This window comes from Diadema antillarum, unplaced genomic scaffold (assembly GCF_040938485.1).
Source record: "Diadema antillarum isolate AM-2024a unplaced genomic scaffold, OU_Dant_1.0 scf00000166, whole genome shotgun sequence".
NCBI classification, from domain to species: Eukaryota; Metazoa; Echinodermata; class Echinoidea; order Diadematoida; family Diadematidae; genus Diadema; species Diadema antillarum.
This window is the reverse complement of record NW_027271055.1, coordinates 48,354-69,839: the sequence shown is the minus strand read 5'-3', so window position 1 is coordinate 69,839 and position 21,486 is coordinate 48,354. Positions and strand designations below refer to the sequence as shown.

General features: G+C 37.7%; 1 protein-coding gene across 1 annotated transcript in view; it reads right to left on the bottom strand.

The window, feature by feature from the left end:
* The window catches only part of LOC139722459 (nuclear pore complex protein Nup85-like), a 49,937-nt gene that overhangs the window by 5,822 nt on the left and 22,629 nt on the right, over positions 1–21,486 (bottom strand). Inside the window, exons 5-14 of the mRNA XM_071633750.1 lie at positions 18,824–18,897; positions 16,959–17,072; positions 9,336–9,457; positions 8,546–8,632; positions 4,796–4,966; positions 4,322–4,465; positions 2,999–3,102; positions 2,066–2,149; positions 1,448–1,513; positions 247–297 (exon numbers count right to left, since the gene is read on the bottom strand). Of these exons, the coding sequence (XP_071489851.1) occupies positions 247–297; positions 1,448–1,513; positions 2,066–2,149; positions 2,999–3,102; positions 4,322–4,465; positions 4,796–4,966; positions 8,546–8,632; positions 9,336–9,457; positions 16,959–17,072; positions 18,824–18,897 (1,017 nt within the window). The remainder of the gene's footprint in view (positions 1–246; positions 298–1,447; positions 1,514–2,065; positions 2,150–2,998; positions 3,103–4,321; positions 4,466–4,795; positions 4,967–8,545; positions 8,633–9,335; positions 9,458–16,958; positions 17,073–18,823; positions 18,898–21,486) is intronic.

Genomic DNA, 21,486 nt, shown 5'->3' with positions numbered 1-21,486 from the left:
GCCTGTGAACTGTATTCAGAGCAAACTGCATAATTTTCACAGGAAGCAAAATTTGAGAGTAAGATCTATGTTCTAGGTTTCAAACTTATAGTAAGGTATCCGAAAGCATTAAAACAAACTACTGACCTCAAAATACTCTCAACTTAATTTCCATTAAAATTTGCTTCATGGTTCTAATTATGCATTTCCATCTCACGTCCCCTCCCCCCAAAAAAACAAACAAAAACAGAGGTTAAATCTACGTACCTTCCAAACTGATGACAGTAATCGAAGTAGTCTGCAACTATATGCCATAGACTGGAAATAAAAGAGAAGACAAAACAAGGAAGACAAAAGAAAGGGACAGTGATGTAATCCACAATCCAGTGTTTGAGTGTCTTTTATAAAATGGGTTCAAGAAAGTAGCCAATTGGAAGCGCTGAAATGAGTCACGTGTGCGTGAATTAATTTCTCACTAACGTTACATCCACGGCCTGACGTCACAATGTTTACACTAGCAGTGCGCACTCAATCAGTTGTTACTAGTGCATCGCGCGCTACTATACGCGCTGGCAATCCTGTAAACAACTTCTAGTTCGGGCTGCCGGCCGGCCTTTCTTGTGTACGTGTGCATGCATAACATGTGTGGCGTACGTATACTCTTATATGTACAGTACTTATATGTGCGGGATTTCCGAGTGCGACGTGCGTAAATGTTTGGGCCCACAAAGGTACGTGAAAAATGCTGTTACAGTGTTAGTTTTCGACCCATTTTATAAAACAAATGATGCACAGGATTATTTCGTGGCGTTAGTGGAGATGCAGCTCACTCTCGGGTACTTACAATGTAGTGCAACATGCACTCGGCTTCGCCTTGTGCATGTTTCACGATTGTAAATACCCTCGAGTGTGCTACATCTCCACTAACGCACTCTATCCTGTGCATCATTTGTATAATGTTGCTTGTATGAGCTGCTTTTAGTCACAGTCAAAACTACACAGTAACTAACATCATCAAAAAATTAATTCAATTGTCTGTCAGAACTTAAGACGAAACACTGCAAGATTTTGTATGATACCTTATTGCAACTTTTTAAAAAACTACTAAGAAAATGTGTTGAGTACATATAGAAAAAATTAAACAAAAACATAATATATTACGTGATATACCGTCATGCTTTTAGTGGAATCGTACAGCAGTTCACTATACAAAAAAAGCATATGCCAACTGGCAATACAACAGAGCACAGGAAAACTTTAGCTCACCGGAATGTTCTTCAATATGTACCCAACACGTAATTTTTACAAACTTTGGGCAAGCTGTTATTGATCATATGACAGACAAATGACAGTTATCATTATTCCACAAGATTTTAAGAGCACCTGACCAGTCATTGGTCCATTTGATGTTGAGATGACATGGCATGCGTAAACAGCTGAGAAGAGAATCATGTGTGACGCAACCTACCTGTTGTGTGACATCAACGTTGACGCATACTCCAGAAGGAGGAACTCTCGTAAATCGGAACCAAAGCTGGATGGAAAGAAATTGTGGAGAGATGTCACTGTTAATTCTAAAAGGGCTCAAAACAAAACAAAACAAAATTAGGTATTCTTTCATGTTCAGCTTTCTCTTGTTTGGTTGATTACTTAAAAAAACAAATATCACAATTGGAGGTAAAGAAAACACACCATACAATTCTACCTGAATGAATTGCACACTTTTTAAAACCCAGCGTAACATGATGGTTACCTCTTTGATTCAAACTCTTGTGGTATTTTGTTGGAAGCCACATACGATGCATAAATCTTAAATCTCAACATATCGAAGGCATGCAAAACCATGCGCACTGTCAACAGTCATGAAATACAGGAGGTGCAACTATTGCCAACAGGAACAGGGTGTTTTAAATTGTGAGAAATTGCAATATCTTGTTGTAGGCAAAGGTTTGGAAAATGTGTGCAAGTTCCCATAGAGTGGGCATGGTAACATGGTGGCACAGCGGCTTCAATTGTCTGTACAGCGTGAATGGGCCAATGGGATATCTAGATATACTCCCTATAGAGATCAGTGGTTCCTACTCACTTGAGTTGGTGTGAATCCAGTTGGCCACAGTGGTGTAGGAGGTCCGCCAGGTGGGCTACAAACCACCAATTGCTCATGTTTGCGCTGGTTGACACAACAATGGGGAATAGCAATAAAGTGATAACGGGACTAGTAACCTCCATGGATCAAAAAGCATACTGATGCACAGTCAGAAACATTATTTTGATGGCAAAAATCTCATTTGGGGTGAAACAGGGAAACTTGCACATATCAAGCTTGCAAAGTAAAAGTTCTGAAAAATATACTCCTACAATACATTCATTCTTACTTTTTTAGAAAAAAATACACATCAAATATCATGAAAAAAATAGCAAGAATCTGAAATAAGTTCTGTGATAAGAGAAGAGCTGGCAACATTTACACATAACAATCACATAGGTTTCAAGGAGGATTCAGGGAGATGTACCAATGTTTTATATACAACTAAAGTATTTGAGAAAGAACCTAAGATCAAGGAGGCCTTTGAAATTTAGTTTTTTCCTCAGAGCATTTTAAAGAGAGATGTTTCAACTCTTCAAGGAGCCTCCTGTGCAATCGGGGAGACTCAGCAGGTCTGTGAGTGAAGGACGTGATATAGTCTAGGCAAAGTATCACAACAACCTTGCCCGAGGCATGGACATTGGAATGGACAATGGGATGGATATTGGGATGGACATTGTGATGGACAGACAGACAGTTGGAAGGAGAAATACAAGTGATCAGTCCAACACAACTTCAAATATTCATATCTTTGTTTGAGTGGGAAGTTTCGTGAGAAGTTTGCAGTCACACTGGCAAAACTTCAAGATCTTTAAGATCGTAATCTTAAACTTCACAACCTTTTCCCAGTGTGACTGTGGCTATCTGTGATCATTCAACTATATGTGGTACATGTTGTGCCTTTGTTCTGAAATCTCTTGAAGTTCTTCCCACCTGCTAATTTTGATCATCTGATAGATGTCAAACTCCAGGGCCTTCTCCAAGATGGTATCCAGAGGGGTCATCCTACCAGACACGCCCAGGGCATCCATGCTGGCCTGGAAGATCACAATCAATCAATCAATGTTAGACACTGTATAAACCATATCTTTCGTGGGGTTTTTATTTTCACGAATTCTGCGAGTTGGATGCTACACTTGTGCTTGCAAATTTCACAATATACAAAAATATTATCTGGTCCCAACATGAAAGCAATGTGCACACATACATTTCTCTGTACATTACTGTACACCATGATCAAAAATTGAACCACTTGTGAATTCCCGATTCGTGAAAATTTAGACTCGCGAAATATATGGTGTATACAGTATAATGGTGTATACAGTAGTGTGAATAATCGTAACAAAAACTACATAAATATGAATGTGAGCGTAACTTTAAAAAAAAAAATTAAGAATTTTCATTAAGCTCCCATACTTTATTATGAATGCATTGTATATGAGATTAAATAATTCCTAACAAAGGAAACAAGTATAATCCTACTATTAGGATATTACTAGCATTCTGCAATCTTTTTAAAGTATTTGCTTTAAATCACAAAACAAATCTGAAATGCAAAAAATAAGAATCTGCACAGTAACTACAATGAAGCGTTTTACAAACTGAGGGATGGGGGGGACCCTAAACCGGTAGTTTTCTTCTCTACCCCTCCCCCCTGGAGAATATGTATTGTCAGTTCATCTTGACTATGCAAACACACTTTGCTGAGTACACATTCTGAGAGACACATCCTGATGACATGACTACTTCTCTACGAGCGAATGGCAAAGTTTTGTCAAACACAACGGTTGATTACACAAATGTGCCATACTTTCTGGATTGTGTGATAGAGTATTAAAGTCAATATGACAACTAGCTCGGTATGCATGTATGTTGTTTGTTGTGGGTCATGTATGTACCGCGTTCTAGCTTGGTATGCATGTATGTTGTTTGTTGTGGGTCATGTATGTACTGTGCTCTAGCTTGGTATGCATGTATGTCGTTTGTTGTGGGTCATGTATGTACTCTTTGATAATGCAACAATGCTCTTCCCTTGGTTTACTCTCAAATTCTTGATGTAACTAGATGTAACTAGGCCCTTTTGGATGAGAATCAACAAGCTTACGCTTGAGAGCGGAAACAGCCCAGTGGTGGACTAATATAGATTGATCTGTGCCCATCAACACTTGAAGCACACATATGGGGTTAACAAGGAAAAGCCTGTCACTTGATGACTTGTGGTTTGAGAGAAAAGAGATTTGACATTTGTCCACTGACCTTGGCGTGAAAGTGCAGGTCCAGGGCCTTGACCGTAGGGTTGGTGTACAGGAGCCTGGAGACCATGAGGTGGTACCAGCCACCCAGCTCCTGGACCAGGTCTGACAGATCCTCCAGGAGTACCTTCTGGTTCCCAGACAGAATCTATGAGAGAGAGAGAGAGACATGGTAATACAGAGATACACACACTCATCGGATACGAGGGAGGTTTGCTTTGCACCTTCCCACCTAAAGCAGTTGGATTACTCCTATTTTTGATTACTGGAAATAAACTTGCCTGTATTTGCATTGTAGTAAAAGTTCATTCTTGTTTCTATCTATATGCTACATATCAAACTATTATTAAATTACTTGTCCTGTCCAGACCTCAAGTTATCACTCACTTCTACAACATGCATTTCCCACAGTATTTTGTGAAGGAAGTGTCTATAGCATCAATAGGGGTATAGCAGAATAATGAAATCAACTACTGACCTTGCAGATGACCTCCAGCCGTGGGTAGGAGGTGAAGCTGTGATCCTCAAGACACTGCCGACACAGGTCTTGCCAGTGGCGCCACTTGAGGTCAAACTCGGTGACCGACTGCCGACCGAGGGCGCCAAAGACAGGCATGCGTCGCATCAACTCGTCAATTTTGCCGAAGGCCTGACGGAGATGGGAGACGTGGGAACGAGTGAATAAGTGTGTGCACGCAGCAAAGATTCATATTAGACATACAAGTGTATATACTGTATGCAAAGTGGTAGAATCTTAACAAAATGTGAGAAATGACAGATAATCAAGGAAAAGTTCATCACAGAAAAGTCATCTTGCTTGGCATTCACCATTTGCCCCTGAAGTCACACTTTGAGAAAAGAAACAATGAAAAGCTGCCCCTTGCAGAAAGGTTTGTGTGTTTAATATCTGACATCCTTTGCTCCCCATCTGTCTGTCTCTCTCTCTATCTCTCTGTCTATCTGTCTGTCTATTTATCTATCTATTTATCTGTCTGTCTGTCTATCTATCTATTTATCTGTCTGTCTATCTATCTCTCTGTCTATCTGTCTGTCTATTTATCTATCTGTCTATCTATCTATCTATTTATCTGTCTGTCTATCTATCTATCTACATATCTTTCTATCTATCTTTCTATCTAACTATCTATGTGGGCATTTCCACGGTAACTCACGTTACATTTTGAACTCAAAATTAGGTCGTTGAGATCAATATCCTTAAAACCTAATTAGTGATATGAGTTACTATATGTGAATGAGTATCATGCACCTCCATCCTACCTCACAGCAACATTACATCCACAGACTCTTATGAGAACTATGAGAAAAAACACTACAAATGTCGGTAACTCACGTTACATAATTTGGACATGCAAAAATTTGGCATGTCTTATATTCAAAAGTTTCCTCAAACAAGAAACAGAGAGACTTTAAAGTCTATTGTGTCAAAGTCATGGACTAACAACATACATCACCGAGTATGGTAAAAATTCAAATTGTCTTACATTCTCCAGGTATCGTCATGTGAAGCGGTAACTCACGTTACGGTAACTCACATTACAGTTTGTCCACATGATCACAAGACGATTTTTTGTCTTAATAATCCAAAGAAAACTTACCAAGACAACTTTTTTTCACAAACAAACTCCATGAATAAAGAATCTAAATTGATTTGAACATTGATCTGACAGTAATTAATCCCATTTTATCCATGAGATTACCAAAAGGCAGGAAACTTTACATTTAGAATACCAACTTGAAGATAAATTTCATTTTTAATTGAGTCGTTTTCCAAGCTTTCATTTGTACTGAGACAAAAATTGTATTCAACAAAATGATATGAAACAGAGTCTATTTCATTAAATTACACTCTTTTCCAATTAAAAAATGCATCAGAAATTGAGGATTTAATTGAGAATTTGATTTGTTTTTTTATTTTATTAGATTTAAATGGATTTCAGGCTATCTAGATAAAACAAGTCATCCATAAACTATTCCATTTACAATTTGTAATACACTGAGTCACGAGACTAGAGACCTGTACATTCCTGTAGTCTGTGGAGAGTTTAAAGGTTCAGAAATCAATATTTCAATAAATCTTTTAACTTTTAAACAATGCAATTTATATTCCAATTATTTGATAATTGTTTGAATTACTCAATAATCAATTGTTTGTATGTTTGATTTGTTTACAAATTCTTATACTAAACTGGTACAGAAATTAGACTTGAATTACAGAAACTGCAGATAAATTTTAGTTATCTGCTACCAGTATTGATCAGTTTAATAAAACATGTTCATAAATGTTTAAGCCTTAAAAAACAATGGCTTTGGTCTATGAAATGTTGAGTAGCCATTATTTAAATTGCACATACATGTAAAAAGTATACCAGTATTTTCTAGAGTAATCAAGCAGACTGAAGCAGTAAATCCCAATGAAAAACATGAATAGTGAATTGTGATCAGGAGGCTAACTATTAATATCACAAAATGTTGATAGTTTGCTTTAAGGTACGTGACTGTCCAGCTCTTAAAGAAAATGTCTGATAATGAGGTTCACATTCAACGAGTTTTTGGTAATAGATCAGCATGTAAAGTAAATTATAGTAAACATGGAAAAGTTTCATTGTAGGATTTTGCAACAATATAGCTAAAACCTCAGAGTAGAATAGTATTAAAACATATAAAGCGTGCCAAATTCACAATGTTCAGTTCTCAAAAATCTCAGAAAAAACAGCAGGAAGCGAGCTCCAATCTTAAAATTCTGTTCATACATGTAAATGTTTCAGCCTCATAAACAATGGCTTTGGTCTATACAGGTAGGTATAAACTATGAAATGTCAAATAGTAATCACTTGAATTACAAAAACAAGAACTTTTCAAGAGTAATCATGCAGTGATTATCCCAATCAGGAGGCTATTAATAGAACATTATCACAAAATTTTGATAATTTGCTGGAACAAGGTCCATTCAGCTTTAGAAGAAATGTCTTAACGACTTTCGTAACAGATCAGTATACATGCACTGTAATATTAAATAGTAAATATGGAACAGTTTCTTTCAGAAGTTTACATGTGATGAACATGTGTAATTAATACATTGTATATGTAGACCAGTTGGTTTAGTGATAGAGAGAGACCAAGAGAATAACAATCTACTGGAAATAGAATCTTAATACAAGAGTTCAGTAATCATGCACTCATTGGTTACTTACAATCACAACCTTCATATCATTTCTTGGTATTAAAGAAAAATCATGTCGGTAACTCACGTTACATTGTGGTAACTCACGTTACATGGTAACTCACGTTACAATTTTAAGACCTCTGTTATGAGAATTTGAAGCAAAGACTATAAGTCCCATCATATTTCTTGGATGTGTGCTGCATAGTTATTTGATAATCCAAAATACCATGTCTCAGCTGGGCATAGTAAAATTGCTAGGTTAAAAAGTTCTTGTTTCGGTAACTCACGTTACAGCAGCTTCTCGAGCTATGTAAGAGCACGCTGGTGTCCGAAGTACATATCTTATATCGAGGTCTCCACTTTATTTACTGCTAGATTAATATATTTTTGATTTGTAAAACCAAACAAAGTTTGATTTGAGCCTCAAATATAAACAATAATCACAAAGAGCAACAAAAATGCATTTTTAGGGATTTTTAGGTCAAAAAATGCTTTCTGGTTTCAAAAGGTATAAAAATGCAAAAAAGGGAACTTTTCTTAAAGGTAAAGTAGGTTTCACACACTTCAAACTATGGCTAACAAAGTAAGATTATCAGTTGTCCTGAAATATGCGGGTAAAATTTTGGTGGTCATGTCGCACAACTCACGGAAATGCCCATCTACATATCTATCTATCTATCTATCTATCTACATATCTTTCTATCTACCTACATATCTATCTATTTATCTATCTAAAAGTGGTTTCTTTCGCATACAGAAACTTTCGCGGTTTCCATCGGTGCCGACTTTTTCGTGTGTGTTTAAATTCGCGGTCGGTAATGATAGCGTTGTAACAAGTGACGAGTTCAAAACATTTTCGCGTGATGTTAAATTCGCGGTTCAACCTCAAAGCGCAAAAAAAAACCACCGCGAAAGAAACCACTTTTACAGTATATATCTATCTATCTTTCCCTCCCAAACAGTTTGGGAAACACTTTGTAAGGGATGTAACCTCATTTGGGTAGAAAAGTACCTTACTGACGCATGAGGTGCATACATGCTTACCCCGTGGGTGTCTTGCTGAAATTTGGGGTTGAGTGACAGCAGGTGCCGTGCTTCTGTCAGCCGTCCCTGCAAAACGTAGATGTAGATCTGGACAGAGAAGATCACAAAATATATCTAAGACTAGAGTAAAGAATCACAAAAAACAACAACAAAAAGCACGCAAAAAGTTGACCATAGACATTATGGTATAGAAAAAAAAAAGGTTGATGACACCTTGAAAATTTGGAAGAATCAAGATCGCTATAAAATTTATAAATTAGATATAATAATGCAGATCAAACAAGCAATATTACTTTAATAGGGAAAACTAAAAGTACCAAGACCCTCCGCAATGATAACTTTAAAAATAGTGAATCAATCCAAATACAATTTCAGAGTATGAAACTATAAAACTCATTGCCCACATCTAAAAAAAAAACAAAAAAAAAAAACATTTGATTTGCTTCAGTAGTCAAAGAGAAATGAGGAGTTTTGTAGAGCATGTCAGAAATCCCTTCCCTCCAAGTTCTGTCCATTATCTTTACACATTAATATGCAGTTCCAAAAGCATCCAAGTGCCAAACTTGGAAGAATCTGACACATGACATGCTTTAATTACAACAATCCACATTTCTCTGTGACTACTTAACCAAATTAAATGGGGTTTCCTGCAAAATCGAGCTAAGATGTTTTATTTAACGACCCATTAGACAGTTTAATCACATTGGGAGTTATCAATGCGAAAAACCGATTGTAATGCTTTTTGGGACATACTGTACAAGAAACATCTATGAGAGATAATTGTCCTCACCGCTGACCAGTACTCGTCGTTGGTCTGGATCTCCTCCGCCGTCAGGACGCTGCGGGCCTTGGCATCACCCTCTGTGAAGTGGAGCCGCACCCAATCAAGGAGCTGCTGCAGGACCACGCCCCCTGGATGGATACAGGGCACGGCAATCTCTTAATAGGTGAGTGAACACCATGTACACAGTGTCTCCATGACAACAGGCACTTCTCCCATTAACCCCTTGGATGCCTTGACTGCTATTTTGCATAAAACCCAGAGCATTGTATACATTGTCCTAAGCCCCTGGCACAGAAAGGGTTAACATGATTTTCTTGTATTGCATCATTCTTTCAATGTTTTTCTTTTTTTTTAATGTGCCTTCTAATTCAATCTGAAATCACATCATTTCTTGGTTATGAAACAAAAAGAAGCAATATTAAGCAATTAGCAAGGATATACATGTATATGCAAAGCAGAAAAGCTAAGATACTTTCATACATTTCTATCATAACAACCTAAAAATAGAAACCATATGCAGCAGTACTCATACCTATACATGTATGTACTGCTGTATCACATGTTATGATCATGCTACAATAGATACATAATGAATATATTAAATATATTGTTCATATTTCAATCATTACACTATCAAAATATCGCAACAAAAATTATATACAACGTATGTACACTATTGCACTTGGATTATGCCATGAACACACTGTGACATATATATATGTATAAAGAATATCTCTCTCTTTTTTTTTAATACAAGTACTTTGATCACAAGGATACGAGTGTAAGAAAAGGCAAATTCAGCGGTCATTACACTACCAAACATAACATTCCGGGAGAAACACGTGAGATCCATGTGAATGACATCATGTCACATGAGTCAAATAAAACATAGTTTGCAGGCAAAAAGTCACCTCATAATTTATTCGCTCAGCTTCCTGAAGTCAGCTTGATTATGAAAATACTCGCATTGTACACCAACTCTTGCTTGAGTGAGCGGAAGGAGCTTTGTGTGTGACCAATAGCAAAATTATGACCTTGCTCTAAATCATGGATTTTGTGCACCTATATTTGTATGCTACAGGCATTGACAGACAGCCATCCTCTATTTTGACATCTAGCACTCGGAGAAAAGCATACTGAGCAGTGATCGACCGGTGCTTTTAGAGGTGGGTTTTGGAGTAACATGAATGAACGCAGGTATAAAGAGTGTGATGGGCACAATGGTTGATACTGATCATCATATAATGCACGAGCTCATACATAGCCTACTGACCTTCTCACAGTAGCACAGAGACAGCGACAAAGACAGAAAGAGAGAGAGACAGAGACAGAGAGACAGAGAGACAGAGAGATACACTGTAAATGGAGAGATAGAGAAAGTGAGAGATAGATTAAGATATATATAGATACAATCAGTAGATAAAGAGTATACATAAAAGAAGGGTTGCAGAAGCTTAGAGAATACCAAAGTTATAGAAAAATGAGGAATAGAAAAATAAAACAAACAAACAAACAAACATGCAAATAGATATATCTTGTAATCTCTTTAAAACCTGAATCTGAACTGATTCAAATCTGAAACCAATCAAATGGAAAATACTGCACAAAACCATTTTGGATTGGTTAAAAAAAAGAGTGGTTGTTGGTGACCTACACCAGAATCTATGTGTACATGTACAATGAGAGAAAAGATGGGGTTAAGATGTATGCAATACTGTAAAAGTGGATATTTTCACGTGACTAATCTTTTTTTCTTTTTTCTTTTTTTTTTGCTTGGCCGGACAAGAAGAGTTAACTTTTTAATTCCACGGAATCAAGACATCAACTACTGGAATGTACAAAAGTGCATGGGCAGCAAAAGTATTCATGTGCTTTTATTTTCGCACTAGTTTTTGGTTGCGCAACACCGCGCAAATTTCCACTTTTACAGTAGGCGGAGAGGAAAAATGAACAGGAGAGAATGGGTCCAAACAAAAGTGGTAATAGACAAATCACCTTCATTCAAGTTTGATATGAGTGCTGGATCAAAGTCCATGTTGTCAATAAACCATTCAGTAAAGCCAGAATTATTTGAATAGAAACATTTCAGGGAATGGGTACTTTATATGTGACCGTGCATCACAAAAGCAACAAAAAGTCGCACCCCTTGATTTTACGTGAGGGCGCAAAAAGATGAAATGGGTCAACCGAGTCAATCTTAAGTTTTTCATATTTTCTGAAAGAGCTATATCTGTCTTCTACATTATTCTTTAGTTTGGGATCATAACACAAATGGGAAAGTGTGTTTTCAGCATTTTTTCTACAACCCTTTTTTTTTGGGGGGGGGGGGGGGAGTAGAATGATCAGGTATGTCTTAGAGGTCCCTTTTCATTCCTTGAAATCCTTTGCACACTCTTCACTTTCAAGTCTAATAACTTTTGAAAGGATAACGCTACTGCTTTGAAAACTGGCATTAATCATGTACAGAACATGTCAATAGAACATGCTCAATTTCAGCTTAGTCTGATAATCCCTTTATTGTTGCTCCTGTGGTTTACATCCTGTGTTTTGTCCCTTTCATTGCACAGCTAGCACAGCTTGGTAAAGATTAAGCTCTTGAATAGACCCTTTTCCAGAGTGTGTGCTTTCTTTCAAGTATTTACAATTGTAGATAGGTTAGGGGAGTCCATTTGAATGGAGTTAAAATGTCTACATCATTTCAAAGCTTAGAGTCTGCTCTTTCAGAATCTGCCTTAAACTATTAAAAAAATCCATGTCTGGTGACTTTTTTGTTGGTTTGTGATGCAGGGTCACATATGCCATAGAAACAAGTCTAATTTTTCCTGAATCAAGACTTCCAGACGCTTTCAAGAGTGGTTAAATTTGCGATTGTGGAGTACATTTTAATGAATGAGGGAATGTATGCACGCCATCATATTCATGTCAAGATGAGAGTGTATACAATGTACTTTTGCGTGTTGTAAAATTTGTGACTAGCGCCCGACTTATGATATTCACAAAAATAAAAAATAAAAACTTGCAAAATAGCTGGCTTATAAAGTACATTGTATATGCTTCTAGATCTACATGTACACCCACTCCCCCCCCCCCCAAAAAAAAAAACACACACACAACTAGAAAAGCACTCCAAGAGTGCAGACCTCCGCCAAGCAGTTACTTTCCACCAATGATCTTGCTCTTCCATACAGATCAGTGATTTCCACCCACTGAAAAATCGCCCGATTTCCCAATATAGACGCCTTTGTTACGTCATAAACCCTCAGATGCTCGGCGCGCCTCGCCCCAGCAGAAAATAGAGCACACACTTTAGTGCGCGCATGAAAACTTCAAAAATGCGCTGCTTGAACTCCCAAGTTCATTGACCCTACGTGATAAAATATCGAAAATCCTTCATAAAATCCATGAAAATTTCCGGATCACTACCAAAATTTAATCATCTGTTCCTTTTGTCATTCTTAACCTTTCCTGCAAGTTTCATCCAAATCCGTTCACCACTTTTTGAGTTATTTTGCATACAGACAAACAAACAAACTAACTAACTAAGTAAGTAACAAACAAACCAACGGTAACGAAAACATAACCTCCTCCCTTGGCGGAGGTAATAAAGTGAAGACACTCTTACATTGATTGATGGTATAACATAAGAGTGGTTCCTAGACCACCACAATAAGTGCATAATTCATACACAGCTCTGACATCCCCTTTTCACTACAGAATCTACCACTGAATTTTTTACAGCTCTACATCAATCAAGTAAAAATACTATCAATGGAGAGTAGGACACACGTTTCCTTTGTGCCCTGTCATGCTCACTCTTATTGAGAGGATAACAATAACAAACTAGAAAAGCACTTGCAGAGCGCAGATCCCCGCCAAACAGCTCTCTTTCCACCAAACAGATTTTACAGGTACCCATACACGCATGCTGAAAATCGCCCAATTTCCCAATGATAAAAAAGTCCTTGATTACTGCATCAGCTTCCCGCACTGTGTGTGGTACCTTGAATAGAGCACGCGCTTTAGTACGTGACATGCAGACCTCAAGTTATACGCACAGCTTGAACTCCCAAGTTCATTGACCCTATTTGCCAAAGTATTCAACAAATCCTTCAAAAACTCATAAATATTACCGGATCACTATCAAAATTCAATCATCTGTTCCTTGTGTCATTAAACCAACTTTTTCTGTAAGTTTCATTCAAATCCCTCCATAACTTTTTGAGTCATTTTGCAAACAGACAAACCAATGCCGACAAAAACAGAACCTTCTTCCTTGGCAGAGGTAAAACTATGAGCATACATAAAATGTTCAGTAAAAACTTCATACTTTCGTACATAGGTAACAAACTGTATCTGGTATAAAGTATAAATCTGGGGATTAAAATATCACTGAGGAGGGAAACACAACATCATATACACTTTGGAAAATACTGCCAAAGTGGAAATTTTTTAGAAGATTTCAGTGAACTTTAATTACAAATTGTAGTTAAAATTTTGCAAATGAGAACACTTTTTGTACATATTTGAAAATCCCCCCCCCCAAAAAAAAAAATATACAAGTACACACCCTGTCCCATTTTTGTGTAAGTTCAGTAAGATAAAAAGAATTCATCAAAATTCCCACACCTTGTGATAATCCCCACTCACATTTATGCATTCTGGAGGTAAATAAGGCTAGTTTTATAGTATCATTTTCTACTTTGTTGCTTGGCAACCAAAATGTAGATTTCATTATGAGACATGTAAACTTCTCAAAGTTTCTTTGTGATTTCTTCTCATAAGATGCATCACCATTCCCCCCCCCCCCCCTGCTCTCATCAGGCCTTTTAATGGTTTATTTTTCATCCCCATGGCAACAAGCTACATTCTTAGAATGACATTCTTGATCATGATAATAACAGTTTATTGAAGTACCTTGTAAGCAAGCAGATTGCATTTTACACACAACCTGCAGTTTTTTGAGGTACATGTATTGAAACTCTGGTAAGCTTTCAACAAGCATCAGAAGATTCTACTGAATCCTAATTACTGTTTTCCTAATGTTTAATATCATATCTTTTCTCTTTTTTTTGATGTACATCTAGCACATCACATGATGAATTACAGAGTGAAAAAAAAACAACAACAAATGAACACACTTGGAATTGTGTTTCAGTGTACAATGCCAGCGGAGAATCTTGATGTGAACACAGCCAAACCAGTTTAAAATGTGATCAGCTACTTGTATTGGCAAACATTAGGTAACCTTGTACAATCATGCCCTTGCAGGCATCACGAATAGTGCGATGACATCAATTGGAGTTATGCTGCCCAAGTGAACAGGGATGCGCAGAGTGTTTCAGTGCAGCACCAGTCTTTACCGTATACTACTTTTAATAGATTACTAGGACAAAAGTTTTGTGGTTTTTTTTTCCTGTTTTTACTCACTCTTCGGGGGGGGGGGGGGGGGAGGGGAACATCAACTGAACATACATGACCCTCTGAAAGTTCATTAAGTACCATAGAACATAGGTCATGAGCATTACTCATTAATATCTAGACCCATACTTCTCCACATAATGTTAAATGAACTGAACATACCCATTTCCTATGCAATGTAATGTGAGGACAGTCTTAAACAGAATTCCAAACAATAATTCAATCTTGAATGCCTCACAGGCATCAAGCAGAATGCCAGGGTCACCGACAGAATTAAAGAACTGTTCCGTGGCTGTTGCCAAGCAAGACAAACATTAAAAAAAGTGAATGGAAAAAAAAAAGAGTGATAGAAATAGAAATGATAATCTGATGAATAATTCTTTACGTCGGAATCTTACAATCACTAGCACAACTTGTGCACATCTGTACCGCTTCCCTCTCAAATTGTGTGTGTGACGCAAAGCAGCCGTCTATTGTGACTTGACGGTTGACAAAGAAGGATCTATTATTTGCAGAGCAGGAAGGGAGGCTGAAGAGCTTGAATACAAGCAGCAAAATTTTTCTGGTCAATCAGGCATTTATTATGCCAGTCAAGGTTACCTCAGTTTGGAGATGGAAGAGAAAAAAACCAAACAAACTGTGATGACAGAAAACACAACGATAATATTCATTAGATTGAGTGGTTGGAGGGGGAAAGTGAGGCAAGATTTCATCACTGGTTCATCTTGAAAATGAAAGTGGTGAATGTTGTTTTTGAGAGGAATGCCGTACAGGAACTGGCAAAATGCTAGTAAGCCATATTTCACATAGATGTAAAAGAACGCCTTGTGATTGCCGTCAAGGATGTTTGGACACAAGGGAAAGGCATGCTGTGAGACGCAGCTCTGATAAATGCATGAGCCAAGACAGAGATGGGAATGAGAAGTGATGAAAAAATTACATCTTATCTCAATTTTGTGTCACCTACCCGGGAGTGACATGATGATGATAAGCAAATAATCAACGTTGGTGAAGGTGATGGGACAAACTATCACTTTCGAGGCGATCTGGATGTAGCTATCTTTCCGAAGCGCAGCTGAGGAAAGATAGCGTACACATTCAGATCGCCGAGGAAGTGATAGTTTGTCTCATTGCCTGAAACTAAAAGTTGATTATTTGCTTTATATTCCACATCTAGGGTCCTAGAAATTCCCATTTTATTCCACATCTGAAACCGTTTTAGCTGTCTTTAGGTATTCCTAAGGCTTAGGCTACGTGTGCTATCAAGTGACCTAGGTCACATGATAGTCCACAGTGCAACGCACTTTTATTTCGCGCGTACTCATCTTGCGTTAGGACTGTGTGGACTGTGTGGAGATCAGCGAAACAAAAGGGACTATCAACATAGAGTGTAACGAACTTTTCTTCTCAGGTGATGTGATGGGCAAAACTACGCTTCATCACGTGATCAGCTCTGGACCAATCCTACGGCAACATTCTTAGTATGTGGAATATAATATAAACTAAGGCTGTGTTTATCTAAAAAATTTCTGAGCCAGAATCATGATCCAGAGGGAAGCTATTGCTGTCAGTCTTAAATATTAAAGTCAGCCACTCATGACTTTTGTTCATTTCAGCTCTTTCTATCATTCATTGTCTTCCTCTTCCTCCTCCTCCTCCACTTCTTCCTCCTCTACATACTTCTGCCATATCTTCTTTCTCTTCTTCAATTTCCCCTCTTTCCTATTGTTCTCCTTCATCTCCATTCTCTCCTCCTTCTTCCCTTCCATTGTCTCCTTCTTTACCTCGTCCTCTCATTTTCTTCTTAAATTCTTCCTCATCTTTTGTTTCGTGATCATTTCCTCCTTGTTGGTGTCCTTCTTCATCTTTGCTATCCTATTTTTTTTTCCTCTTCTGTCTCTCTACTGTCTTGTCTTCATTGTTTGTATGTGCTCAATTTCTTTCTCTCTTGTGCTCTTGTGAGGCTATTCTGTTTTCAGTTGTTTTTTTTTTGTTCATAAAATCTTCTATACACTTGGGTAATCATCAACATTGTCATTTGGATAAAGTTCACTCTATGATGTTGTTGTTTTTGTTTGTTTTTGCTGTGTTGTTGTTGCTGATGTTGTTGTTGTTGCTGTTGCTGCTGCTGCTGTTGTTGGTGTTTCTGTTTTGTTTTGTTTTGTCACTGCTGCTGCTGCTGTTGTTTTATCAAATAAAGAAATTCCATACCTGGGAGTGTCTCCACAAAGAGGATTTCACACAGGCTCCAGATGAGTCCGATAGTCTGGAAGATTTCACACTGATCGGCATATTCCCTTGACTTGGCTTCATGCTGGTGAGGATCTGTTAACACATCCACAATAGAATTACAAAAATATCTTCAAAAGTCAAACATTTTGGAATTAGCTATTGAATCTCTCATTTTCACAAGATGCATACAAATTGGAAGTGGCGGAGATGCCATCGTCTTTTTACTCTCCTGCTAGCTTAAACACAAAAGAATTATTATCTTTCCTCTAAAATTCGTCGTTGCTGAATCAATACCTACAGCAAATGAATTCATCATAATACTCTGATGTTACAAAATTTGCAAAGTGTGATCATAAGGCAGAAAAAAATGGTTTGTTTGCCCTTAAATCACAGGGTTAAGAGGGTTTAACCCCCCCCCCCCCCCCCAATGTGTTTTATTTTTCATTCTTTATATTTTGCTTGTTAGCAAGCTTGGGGAGAGAAGTTGTAGCAGAAAATGTGGAGACTTTTTTTTTCCTTCTTGTTATGACCTATTGTCATGGAGTCACCTCACCCACCCCCACCCCAGCAAAGAGGTAGATCCACCCCTGTCTACAGTATGTATTTGTTGAAAGATACACCGTATAATATGGTGTGGAACTGGATGTGGCAGAGCAATGAGGGAGTTTTGCCAAAATTCACATCTATGCCTTCGTCTGGATTAGGCAAGTATCATGTAATGTTAAATACCCCCCCCCCCCAAGTCCAATTCTAACTGAATTTATCAGTTATTGTTAGCTAGAACAGGGTCATAAGTGACCCTGTCACATGTGCTTACTGGATGTCTAGCAAACGTCCATTGTTTCTTGCATTGTGGGTTGGAAATTAATTCAGTAATTGCGCACGACAAAAACACACATTCAAATTCATGACACCCTTTTGCCGAGTTGTTTTTACTGTGCTGCCTGACAAATTGCCCTACATTGGCAGAAATTATGTAGATGTAGGGCAATTAGTCAATCAGTTGCAATAACAACTCCCATATTCAACAATTTCATGTTTTCAAATGTATACAAGCATGTTTCATCACGACACACCGAGCAAAATGTATTTTTTTCATAATACCTTAATATTAAACATACAATCACACTCTGGATACCAGTACATTGCTGACATTTTCTAGATATATTCTATCTTTTTAATACCAAACCTTTTGTGCCACTGACTTTGGACAACGTGTACAAGGCTGCTGGGTCTAAGCACATGAAGAGTTCATGCAAAGATTTCTCCTGCCATCAATACAAGCTTGCCTGACATAGCAGCAATACCATAGTGCTTTTGAATATGTACATGTTTACAGTGTGATGTCATAACCATTCTTCACCATGGAAACTGCTTTTAAACAACCTTGAGTACCCTCAATATCTGTGAACACAATGGTACAATGTACTGTAATGTAAAAGTGGAAATTTTCATGCATTTCGCGCGACCAGAAACTAGCGCAAAAATTAAAGCACGCGAATATTTTTGCTTGTCATATGTCCAGTAGCTGATGTCTTGATTCGGCGGCATTAAAACATGCAAAACTCTTCTTACCCGGCTGAGCGCAAAAAATTAGTCACGCAAAAGTATCCACTTTTACAGGCTAATAGCTATTAAACCATGCTTGTACCCAGTTCCAACCCACTGCCCGGAGCCTTGTGCAAGAGCATTTTGTGTGGAACCAGCACTACGCCATAACAAAAGGTTATGATGCCAGCATCACTTTGGAACTCTTTAATATTGATGAAAATTGAATGGAGAAAGGGCTGATGAAATTTACATCATTTGTCAATGGCATGGAATATTCCATAGTTGTAGCTTACCTTGGGATGCCTTGCGTAAGTCCTGCACGCACTCAGCAATGAATGCTCTGTACAGGCGGCTACACTTGATAAGCCTGAAAGAATCCAAACAAAAAACCTTCAGGATTGCTATCGATGTCACTGTATTGTTAAAGAGATGGCAACATTTCGCTTGAGATAAGAGCTTCAGGTTTCCATCGTTTATTTATTCATTTTTTTTTAGATAGTGAGAAACAACTCAATTTTAAATTCATAAGATATGCTGTAGAGCTTTCTCGTATCTACCATACTTCTCGCTGCCTGTATATGTTACAGCTTTAAAGGGCTCGTATACACGTACATGTAGTTTTGGTTGATACCTAACTTCAGGTTTTTAACATTTTGGGGTGAGATAATGAGAAACCTCTTATGAAATATGAAAGAGCATGCAATTCTAAGAGGGATTCAACATTTATTTGATGGAAATTCGTTATAAATGAAATGGCTGAGATACCCAAAACAGAGCAATACTAATAAAATAAGGGACACACATTTTACTATGATCGCTAAAGTTTTACTTTGTTTTTGGATGTCTCAGCCATTTCAAAACCCATTTTCATCAATAAACTTTGAATTCCTCTGAGAATGGCATGCTCTGTACCATTTCATAAGTGGTTTCTTGATGGTATCTCGCCAAAAGTTAAAAGCCAAATCCTCAGCTCCACCAATACTGTACCATCCCTTTAAAGTTCAGTGACTGCAATAGCTTGACAAACATCAGAATGAAATGAAAATGAAAGTCAGAATGCTACCCATACACAGACATTGACTAATCACATTCATACTATTGTACACAAAGTTCTTTACACGAGCAAAGTGACAACAGGTTTGTCTTTCCTCTTATTGTGCACATCAAATGCTTGGCTTTCATATCTAGATGACATTTCATCTGATTGACAAGGGGAAATCTGTTAAAAATATCTACCAGACTTGTTACCTCTGCCAAGGGTGGAGGTTATGTTTTCATTACCATTGGTTTGTTTGTTCGTTAGTTAGTTAGTTAGTTAGTTAGTAAGTTAGTTAGTTAGTTACTGTAAAAGTGGATATTTTCGCGCGACTAATTTTTCGCGCTCGGCGTTGTTCGAAGAGTTTCGCGTGTTTTTAATTCCGCGGAATGAAAACACGAACTTCTAGAACATATATGGCAAGCAAAAATATTCGTGTGATTTTGTTTTCGCGCTAGGTTCTGGTTGCACGAAATACGTGAAAATTTCAACACCGTGAAAAATTCCACTTTTACAGTAGTAATAGTTACATTTGTATAGTTTGTTTTTTTGTCCCTGTGCAAAATAACTCAAAAAGTAGTTAACGGATTTGGATGAAACTTGCAGGAAAGGTTTAGAATGACACAAGTAACAAATGATTAACTTTTGGTAGTGATCCAAGAATTTTGGGGGAATTTATGAAGGATTTTGTATATATTTTGGCATGTAATGTCAATGAACTTGGGAGTTCAGGCTGCGCGTATTTGAGGTTTGCATGCGCGCACTAAATTGCATGCTCTAGTTTCTGCTACAACCTGTAGGGCGAGGCGCGCCGTGCAGCTGAGGGCTTATGAGGTAACAAAGGCTTCTATTTTGGGAAATCGGGCGACTTTCAGCACACAATGCTAGAAGTGTGTATGGGTGGAAATCACTGATATCTCTATGGAAGAACAAAACCATTGGTGGAAATGAGCTGTATGCTTGGCGGAGGTCTGCGTTCTCAGAGAGCTTTTCTAGTTTTAATTGATGTCTTACTGTACATGTATGTTTAACCCGTTGAGGACGGTTTGATTTTGCTACAACACGAATTTCCCACAGACATCTGCCCGAGTACACTCGGGACTCATCCCAACAGGTTAATGACCCATATAGCAATGCACCAATTAACTCACTACACAAGGCCACTGAATCAGCTTTTATTCTTATTTGCGAAGCCCCCAGTTATGGCCAACATGAGTTACAGTGAATTTAATCTGAATTGGCCTTATATGGTTCCTTATCTCTCACATTCTTTTTTTCACTAGATTTATGTGAGTGGAGAGAAACTCTTTGTCTTATTTCTTGTTTCCCCGTAACAACATTTCCCAGAATCAGATGTACTGTATTGGGAGAGATCTTATTACTGAACTATTCTTTTTTTCTCAAAATGTGTTCATGCTGCTATCTAATGAATATAAACTTCCAATGAAACAGGATGAGTGTGGTTGCATTTGTAGGGCTCCACATGATGATGTATATGGGTAGGCTATAAAAACTTGTCTGCCCTGACGATTTCATCAGATGCTAATGCATTGCGTACTCAAGCCTATTAGTATTTCTCCTTACTGCTAGCAATGCGTTCAAACGCAAAAAAAAAACAAAACAAAATAAAACAATTCAAAATGCCATTCGGCCAACAACACTGGGAGAAATTAGGAGGCCATTACTGGCTGTTTTTCTGGAGAAAACAAGGAAAAGTAGAAATTACGCGGTGCGTAATATATGGTCAGTTTTACAGTAAAGGGTGTAACTTTGATGTGGCAAGGGTCAAAAATTAAAGTTGTGTTTCCATTTTTATCTTTGCCTTTATTTTATATAGGGGCATTTCCACGGTAACTCACGTTACATTTTGAACTCAAAATTAGGTTGTTGAGATCAATATCCTTAAAACTTAATTAGTGA